Source organism: Folsomia candida, unplaced genomic scaffold (assembly GCF_002217175.1).
Source record: "Folsomia candida strain VU population unplaced genomic scaffold, ASM221717v1 Fcan01_Sc005, whole genome shotgun sequence".
Classification (NCBI taxonomy): Eukaryota; Metazoa; Arthropoda; class Collembola; order Entomobryomorpha; family Isotomidae; genus Folsomia; species Folsomia candida.
In genome coordinates, this window is record NW_019091197.1 from 2,832,239 (window position 1) to 2,842,465 (window position 10,227).

The 10,227-nt window shown below is 37.0% G+C and overlaps 1 protein-coding gene across 1 annotated transcript; it reads left to right on the forward strand.

Moving 5' to 3' along the window:
- The first annotated feature begins 315 nt into the window (after positions 1–315).
- Positions 316–4,075, forward strand: LOC110850314 (carboxylesterase 4A). The gene is made up of 8 exons (XM_022097750.2): positions 316–689; positions 1,289–1,426; positions 1,491–1,653; positions 1,889–1,930; positions 2,069–2,412; positions 2,545–3,064; positions 3,597–3,759; positions 3,832–4,075. Exons 1-8 carry the CDS (start codon positions 477–479, stop codon positions 4,016–4,018), a joined length of 1,770 nt encoding a protein of 589 aa, XP_021953442.1. The 5' UTR covers positions 316–476; the 3' UTR covers positions 4,019–4,075.
- The last annotated feature ends 6,152 nt before the right edge of the window (positions 4,076–10,227 follow it).

Sequence of the window (10,227 nt, forward strand, 5' to 3'; positions counted from 1 at the left end):
ATATGTATGTATGTATGCAGATGCGCGACAGAGCAAGTCTTTTCTTCGGATTAAAATAAACTGCTGCATTTCAATGACGTCAACAAAATTTCTTTGTCAAACACTCGTACACACTTGGTATTCATTTCACGATGCCAGTTTGCACATAATTTATTAACTTATCATTAATTGGGCTTAATTGATTTAATTTAAACAGAAATAAATTGATCCAATTCTTTCCCCATGAATATTTAGTCACAAGTAATTTATTGTCACTTAAAGACTGTCATGAATACAGTGTTGTTAAAGCAAACATTATCCTTCTTTATATATATACTATAAATACTTTATAATTTTACAACGGGTTAACTTAACCTTTACGCAGAGATGTCATTCCAATTGAAATTTTAGGTGTTTAAATTTCTGTGTTCCATTTTTCTTAGTGAGGCAAATACATAACATTCCGTTCAGTCCACTCCGTAACTCTGACGGGCACAATGTGGAATTCCGGTTTTAAAACTAGTTCATACGTTTATGCCATATTATTATTTGGCGTAATTCTCACAGTGGGTGGGAATCATCACCACCATCCTCCGACGGTCACTTTGGGTCAAGGCGTTCTGCAAGGCGTGCCCGCAACGAGTCGGGGTGGGCGAAGTTACAACGCCTTTTATGGCGTGCCCTTTGGGAAAGTGAAGAAACGGTTTGAAGTAGGTGACTAAAAGACGGTATTTTTATATCGATTCTAAAAACAACGTATTTTCCATGTTTGCATGAACTTAAAATCAAAATCAGTAAAAATGAATGTTTGGTAAGTTAATTGTTGTTAGAAATGTAGTAGGAATTGTCCATGTAAATTTCTAATTTGGCGAAAAAATAATTGACCTCTAAAAGATAAAGTTTGCCAAACACTTTGTTCATGCAGAAGCATGTGATAAGTCCAATTACACGTTATGTAAAAACTAATGGGTGAATTACATACATACATATGTACGACAAACTTGAGCATAGGATCTTTCAAACTGAGAATATATAACTTGTCAAGTTTTGCGAAATTTGCGTTCGCAAAATTTGTTGAGAAAACTTTGTGCGTAAATTTATTTAGAAAATGGTCATGCTCTAAAAACATTGCTCATATTTCCTAAGCTGTTTACCATTAAGCTAGTTGCGATGGGATATACGGCGTTGACGTGAGTATGCCAATAAACAGAAACATATGCCTCTATTTTTGAAATTACGTTGATTATGTAAATAGTTGAGATTTGTATTTATCTCGATTATGACATACTTTTAATCATAAAATTGGCAGATTTCTGAACCTGCCGATGGCTGGAGCGGTATTCGAATCGCGAATAAACCAGGACCTTCATGCGTTAATTCGGGACTTTTCTTTGGTAAAGTGACCGGTTCGGAGGATTGCTTATTGTTGGACGTGTATTCGCCACAGGTATTTTTAAAATTTTGCATAGCCGAAATAGACAGATTTTATAATTACCGTGTTTATGAAAAAGTTGAGGTCCAACGAGTCATCACAAGATGAGAAACTGCTCCCCGTCATGGTCTGGCTGTATGGCGGGGGGTTTGTTGAAGGGTCAAAAAATGGGTTTGGAGGGGCCTATTTTATGGATGAAGATGTCGTCTTGGTCATCATCAATTATCGGTTGGGTGCATTTGGTGAGACCCGTTAGTCATAAAGTGCAAGTATCCATTTAATTTAGTCTCTTAAAATTACAAGTCTCCATAATTTCGAAAACCTCGGATTTGGTGATCTTTAAATATTTTTCCTTTAAAAACCTTTAGATTTTTCTAAAAACTAAATTTTAGTCGTAATAGTAAACTAAAAGCTAAGAATTTATGAGTAAATAATCGTTAATAAAACATTTCAACTTTTCAATTCATATGTGAACAGGCTTTCTGAACGCGGGTGTCGCTTCTGCTCGAGGAAACCAAGGTATGAAAATGCTTACAGTTTTTATCGTAATAATTTTGTACATTATTAATGTGATTATCATAAATGCGTATGTCTACGGAATTAAATTTTACTCCTACAACAGTAGTCTCAACTTACCTCGTTTTTATGTAATGCCAGGAATGAAAGACCAAGTCCTCGCGCTTCGCTGGATACGCGACAATATCTTCCACTTTTCCGGCGACAAGGACAAAGTGACGATTTTTGGTGAAAGTGCGGGTGCAGTGTCCGCCTCTCTTTTGACTTTGTCACCCATGGCGGACGGTTTATTTCATCGCGTCATCATGCAAAGTGGCACGGCCGGGATGCCATTTTTCTATCATGGCGTCGACGGTCGTGATCTGGCCGTCAAGTTGGCCAAGGAGGTCGACTGTCCGTCAAGCAACATGGAATACTTGGTCGAATGCTTGCAGAGGTTGGATCCCTCCGTTTTTGGACCGCATGCAAGAATGGTTAACGAACTGGTGAGTTACTATTTGAATTTGGCGCTGTATTTCACACTCCCTCAGATGGGATTAACTTACCCTAATCCCGTCTTTACTAAACTTAAATAGCGGGATATTTAAATTTTACTTAAACTCCCTCCATTATTTTAGGGCTTTGACGAATCCGGGCTTTACATGGGTCCCTCCTACGAAACTTATCTACCATCCGATAACTCTACTGAGGACGTTTTCCTATCCGAGGATCCCTACGAGATCGCACGTCGCGGAAATTTTTCCAAAGTTCCCATGATTTTGGGCCTCGCTGCGTTTGAAACTTATTCGGGGGCGATCTACACTACGAAACATGACCACCTCAGAAAGCAGGTGAACCATCAGTGGGGCCGGGTTGGTCCGAATATGCTCTTCCTTACTAAATCTGCGGAAGATCCCGCCCTAGCGAATCAAGCGGCCAGAGCCCATTTCCTGGGGGGAAGTAATGTCGAAATAAATAAAACGACGATGATGCAGTACGAACAATTAGGATCGGATCGCCATTTGATTCACCCGTTTCGCATCTTTGCGGAACTGTACTCGAAACACGTGCCTGTTTATTTGTACAATTTTACGCATATGATTCCCATCGTGAAGCATAAAGATCCAAGGATGGCCATGTTTTTGCCAACTTTTAAAGGTGGGTTAATGTGCAAAATATACATGCATTACGAACAATGGAGATCTATGTACATACCGCATTGGTAACGATTTGTTACCGGAGGGTGTCCTGCATAGTATATGTAAGTAATGTAAGTAGTGCTTCGGCTGCAAGTAACCACCTCCAAGTTGAAAGAAATAGCCACAAGAAAGTGTTTTTTGTAGCTATTGTGACCTGCAAGAAATACAAGGCACAAGAAACTACTTCCTAATAGGGCACGTGCTAGATGGCACATGACGTATATTTCTCGGACTTTCTCGCAGTTTCTTGCACTTTGAATTTCTTTGCGTTTATTGCCTTGCAGTGTAAAAAGTGTAGCAAACACGCAAGAAACGAAACACTTAAGTGTCATAATTTTACGAGATTCAAATTTATCTATCATTCTGCGGTCATTATTACGTCTCTATATTCATTTAGCAGGTTTGAATTCGTGGCTAAAAATATGTAGTTTTAACAATGGAAAGTTTGCGATTTATTATGCAGAATGCAGATTGTCACAAAATTTTTGCAGATGGACAAACAAGACGTTTACCATCTCATGCGGACGAACTCTCGTATCAGTTTCAAATGAAGGAATTATTTGCTGCATTTTTCCAACCAATTGGACATGGCCACGAGGATGAAGCATTTTCTCACGAGTTTGTCGCAACATGGGCCAAGTTTGCAGATACTGGGTACATAATTTTGGTCTCATATTTGCACACTAGTTTCAATTAGTGTACTTTTAATTGTATGTATTTAATCAGTAAACCGGATGGTCCTTGGGGCGAATGGACAGCATTTCGTAAAGATGATCCCAACCGAAGAAAGGTACTACATATTGAAAATCCTCCTAAATTAGAACCAATTCCGGATTCTTGGGAAACAAATTCTGCCTTTTGGGCGAGTTTGAACTTGAAGGAGTATGGAGGAAAGTGGAAGTCGGAGAATTAAAGTGTTGCTTATCGTTAGTTTTAACTTCTTGAAGAGAAACGATAATAATTTTAAGGTCACAATTACTAATTACAATTTCTAAAATATGAATATACATTACAGAATTTGTAATTAATTTCAAAATTCTGTCAAATAAAGTTTTACAGCAAATTTAATTACTGATTTCATGAAACCATAAATTTCCCTATTTAACACAATAATCACCTTGTGAATCGCATATTCGGACAAAAACACGACCCACGCAAACCCCAAGGCAACCGACAAAATAATAAACGGTGCTAAAAACATGCCAATCTCAATTCCCCCCTGGCCCACCTTACTCCCAAACATATTCATATTTCCCACCCTACCGCTAACCCAAAGTTGTTGCACTAACCCTGGAATACTACCCAACTCGTCGTTTTCCGTACTTTTAAACTTATTCTGCACCAAAAGCCTTACTTGTCCCGCCACGTGTGAATTTCTCCTCCACCAGGAATGTATCCCTGATTCTACTAGTGCCCCTAAATGGCGGGAAAGTATGTCATACACCCCATTAGAATACGCGATCCAAGGCACCTTATAAGTTACCGGGTTCGGACTGTCGTTTTCCACTTGGATGAGCTTTGCCCCAAAAAAGTTCAAATAGTTTGAAAACGCAGCGATATCTTCTTTCACACTTATCACGGCAAATTTATTTCCAACCTCGGTACTCCCCTCGCAACTAGAACAATTCGAATCGTGCGGGTCCGCACAAGTCTCAACTTGCACTGAGCGAGAAATATTTTCCGCTATTTCGACCCCCTTATGAAACGAGGGGACAAAAATGGTGCGGCTGAGGAGAGCAACGGCGATGGTGTGGAGTCCTTCAGCGGGGTCGAGCATCTCAAGCAGGTCGCGACACAATATTTCCAGTGGCGACATGGGAACTTTGCTAGCAATCGAGGTGAAGTAAGTCGTAGTAATCAAGGGAATTTCGCTTTGTAACAAATCATTCAGATATTTGGGAACGTCCGGTCTTGGGGTGGATGTCATGCACGAGAAGAGCGCCCCCTTGTAGGCGAAACCGAGAAAGAGGGAAATCATAGTCCATCCTGAGATTGCGGGAAAGCAGATGTTCCAGATTCTCGGGAATTTGATTTTTGACCACAATAGGTCCGACTGATCGAGGAAATTTCCCAACAACCAGAGCAACGATCGCGTCCTTTTCCCTGACACGTGGAACAGTAGAAGAGCCAAACTTGATCCAATCGCGAGAATGAGGATCCATATTCCAATGTCGAAAGGCAACAGGATCGCGCCCAAGTTCGCCCTTGCAACGATTTCTTTGGCTTCGAGAAAGACGGAAAACATGTAAGTTTCCATTCGCACGCCGTAATTGATCCAGTCGAAAGAGAAGGATTTTCTGGATCCGACGAGAAACTTGATAATTTCTGAAAAAGTCATTGTTTCCGAGCTGATGAAGCTTACAGAGTCCGGAGCAAACTCAGGTTTAGGGGTAAGCGAAACATTCTTACGATAAAGGAAGGACGATTTGACGCAGTCGTTATCAAAAAATCGGTGAATTCTTGCTACTCGGTCTCTAGGCGTGTAAAATGAGCAGTATTCTTCTTTATGCCATGTGTACATGTACATCATGAAAACCTTTGTCTCTGCAAGATCTGAATTTAATTGTTTCCAGGACATGATAAGTTCCTGAGTAGAGGGAAATTCCGATATTCGGGGACCAACGAGATCATTTGAGCTTCCATGGTCTCCCTTAACCCATCGAATCAAACTAGTCTCCCCAGTATCACTGTTAAACACTCCAAACACTGCGTTGGTAGCAATATGAGAAACAGTTGGAAATTTCAAAATCGAATTTTTGCCCAGGTTGGTATCTTCGAAAAAGATAAAATGCGGGTTCACCGAGGAATCGAGGACTTGCAGGATGGCGATAAAAATTTGGAGTGCGACATCGTCGGAAGGCAACCAATACGAAAATATTTGTACAACATTGCACATATTATGCTTCGAATATACGCTTCGATAAGTGATGTCACTCTGATAAGTGGCCAGAATTTCTTTCAAGCCAAAACTTACCTTCTCGTGCATGCTAACGATGGTTTCGTTAATATGCGTCAAGATTGAGGGAGGTTGCTGTAGGTATTTCGGGTTAATCCCACTTAATTCGGAGGGAAAAATATCTTGGCCAATTCTAACCGCTGCGTCATACCGGGTGAAGTCTGTCCTTATGTGAAAAGTACAATGGGAAAAATAGGTCGGTATGGGAACACAATGACACGGCGAGAATGAGAATTTAATAAGAAATGTGTAAACAAAAATAATTTTGTGTGCATTTTTGGACTGCATTTTACGCTTAAATATGTACATGTAAATGAATATGTATATATGTATGTAAATATGTACATACATTCGTCCGGAGATATGTATCTGAACTAGTCAGGAAATCCGACAGAAGGACAAGAAGAGTGAAGTGACACATGCACTTATGTACTTATCCAAATGTTGGCGAAAGTTATAAGCAAGTTTTCCTTAATGTGTAGCCCTATGAAAAACAGGATGGGCTTTACACAATGAAGAATTAACTTTCTGGGTGAAATATAAGTAAGTACATACACATACATAATTACAGGACGAAAAGATATTTATCACCTGTTTTCATGATACTAACCACTAATTTTAATAATGACTAAAGTAGACTATGCTTTAGGCATTTATGTATGTATGTAGGTCTACAATTATGTACTTCATATATATGTAAGTAGATGTACATATTTATGTATGTACATACAAAAGCAGTCAAGAAGGAATTGTGCAGTGTAAGTAAGCATGAATGTATCTATGTACATATTTACATAGATATGTATGCAAGCATTTGAACACATACTTAAATAAAAGTTATTTCCAAAAGGTTTATACAGGATTTTTGAAAAACTTGAAAATTTTTGACATAACGATGTATTTCTTACAGAAATGATAAATAATATGTACACATGTATACATACATATATGTAACGATTTTGTCTCAAAATTATTTTGAGTGTAAATATGTATATGCATGAAAAGCTTTTCACAAACTGGATGTAACAGAGACCTTTTTACCGTTATCATAGTCCGGTCAAATATGTTTTTATCTATCCCTTCTCATGTTTTGGCTCAACACGAGTAGGGATTGATAAGAACATACATATGCAAATACATAACCGGTCTCTGGTTATCTTCATCATCAGCCCGTGTACGGACAACTGACTGTTTCCAATCCACAAATAAACACAACTTTTATTCACGCACATAATTTCCAATTATTTTTGTCAATTTCTCCTAATTTTTGTGCACTACTTTGCAATCATACCTATAAAACTAGAGGGAGTTCGTGTTCTGAGCGTTACATATACAATCATAAGATGAAATTTAACCGCTCCAACGATTTTGATGTTTCATAGCTTAAAATTTTCGTAATTTTTAGCTGAGTAAGAATCTGCAATAATATTGGGGTGGCGCCAAGGTAGTTTTGGCGCTAGAGGCCAATATGTGCGAATTTAATGGGAATTTTGAGATATTTAATTTTTTGACCAAAACTCATCAAATATCGTTGAAATTGTGTTCAAAAATTATTTTGGGCCTAGATTTAATTATTTGATAAGATTTGGCAGCCAGATTTGCAAATTTGCGAATTTTGAGAAATTTGGCGAAATCTCCCCTTATTAAGATATCCTAATACAATCATAAGATGAAATTTAACCGCTCCAACGATTTTGATGTTTCATAGCTTAAAATTTTCGTAATTTTTAGCTGAGTAAGAATCTGCAATAATATTGGGGTGGCGCCAAGGTAGTTTTGGCGCTAGAGGCCAATATGTGCGAATTTAATGGGAATTTTGAGATATTTAATTTTTTGACCAAAACTCATCAAATATCGTTGAAATTGTGTTCAAAAATTATTTTGGGCCTAGATTTAATTATTTGATAAGATTTGGCAGCCAGATTTGCAAATTTGCGAATTTTGAGAAATTTGGCGAAATCTCCCCTTATTAAGATATCCTAATACAATCATAAGATGAAATTTAACCGCTCCAACGATTTTGATGTTTCATAGCTTAAAATTTTCGTAATTTTTAGCTGAGTAAGAATCTGCAATAATATTGGGGTGGCGCCAAGGTAGTTTTGGCGCTAGAGGCAAATATGTGCGAATTTAATGGGAATTTTGAGATATTTAATTTTTTGACCAAAACTCATCAAATATCGTTGAAATTGTGTTCAAAAATTATTTTGGGCCTAGATTTAATTATTTGATAAGATTTGGCAGCCAGATTTGCAAATTTGCGAATTTTGAGAAATTTGGCGAAATCTCCCCTTATTAAGATATCCTAATACAATCATAAGATGAAATTTAACCGCTCCAACGATTTTGATGTTTCATAGCTTAAAATTTTCGTAATTTTTAGCTGAGTAAGAATCTGCAATAATATTGGGGTGGCGCCAAGGTAGTTTTGGCGCTAGAGGCCAATATGTGCGAATTTAATGGGAATTTTGAGATATTTAATTTTTTGACCAAAACTCATCAAATATCGTTGAAATTGTGTTCAAAAATTATTTTGGGCCTAGATTTAATTATTTGATAAGATTTGGCAGCCAGATTTGCAAATTTGCGAATTTTGAGAAATTTGGCGAAATCTCCCCTTATTAAGATATCCTAATACAATCATAAGATGAAATTTAACCGCTCCAACGATTTTGATGTTTCATAGCTTAAAATTTTCGTAATTTTTAGCTGAGTAAGAATCTGCAATAATATTGGGGTGGCGCCAAGGTAGTTTTGGCGCTAGAGGCCAATATGTGCGAATTTAATGGGAATTTTGAGATATTTAATTTTTTGACCAAAACTCATCAAATATCGTTGAAATTGTGTTCAAAAATTATTTTGGGCCTAGATTTAATTATTTGATAAGATTTGGCAGCCAGATTTGCAAATTTGCGAATTTTGAGAAATTTGGCGAAATCTCCCCTTATTAAGATATCCTAATACAATCATAAGATGAAATTTAACCGCTCCAACGATTTTGATGTTTCATAGCTTAAAATTTTCGTAATTTTTAGCTGAGTAAGAATCTGCAATAATATTGGGGTGGCGCCAAGGTAGTTTTGGCGCTAGAGGCCAATATGTGCGAATTTAATGGGAATTTTGAGATATTTAATTTTTTGACCAAAACTCATCAAATATCGTTGAAATTGTGTTCAAAAATTATTTTGGGCCTAGATTTAATTATTTGATAAGATTTGGCAGCCAGATTTGCAAATTTGCGAATTTTGAGAAATTTGGCGAAATCTCCCCTTATTAAGATATCCTAATACAATCATAAGATGAAATTTAACCGCTCCAACGATTTTGATGTTTCATAGCTTAAAATTTTCGTAATTTTTAGCTGAGTAAGAATCTGCAATAATATTGGGGTGGCGCCAAGGTAGTTTTGGCGCTAGAGGCCAATATGTGCGAATTTAATGGGAATTTTGAGATATTTAATTTTTTGACCAAAACTCATCAAATATCGTTGAAATTGTGTTCAAAAATTATTTTGGGCCTAGATTTAATTATTTGATAAGATTTGGCAGCCAGATTTGCAAATTTGCGAATTTTGAGAAATTTGGCGAAATCTCCCCTTATTAAGATATCCTAATACAATCATAAGATGAAATTTAACCGCTCCAACGATTTTGATGTTTCATAGCTTAAAATTTTCGTAATTTTTAGCTGAGTAAGAATCTGCAATAATATTGGGGTGGCGCCAAGGTAGTTTTGGCGCTAGAGGCCAATATGTGCGAATTTAATGGGAATTTTGAGATATTTAATTTTTTGACCAAAACTCATCAAATATCGTTGAAATTGTGTTCAAAAATTATTTTGGGCCTAGATTTAATTATTTGATAAGATTTGGCAGCCAGATTTGCAAATTTGCGAATTTTGAGAAATTTGGCGAAATCTCCCCTTATTAAGATATCCTAATACAATCATAAGATGAAATTTAACCGCTCCAACGATTTTGATGTTTCATAGCTTAAAATTTTCGTAATTTTTAGCTGAGTAAGAATCTGCAATAATATTGGGGTGGCGCCAAGGTAGTTTTGGCGCTAGAGGCCAATATGTGCGAATTTAATGGGAATTTTGAGATATTTAATTTTTTGACCAAAACTCATCAAATATCGTTGAAATTGTGTTCAAAAATTATTTTG

Coding starts and splice junctions, on each gene's coding strand:
- LOC110850314 (XM_022097750.2), top strand. CDS start 477: ATGTGGAATTCCGGTTTTAAAACTAGTTCATACGTTTATGCCATATTA. Junction 1,427..1,490: donor TGGACGTGTATTCGCCACAG/GTATTTTTAAAA, acceptor TTTATGAAAAAG/TTGAGGTCCAACGAGTCATC. Junction 1,931..2,068: donor TTCTGCTCGAGGAAACCAAG/GTATGAAAATGC, acceptor ATGTAATGCCAG/GAATGAAAGACCAAGTCCTC.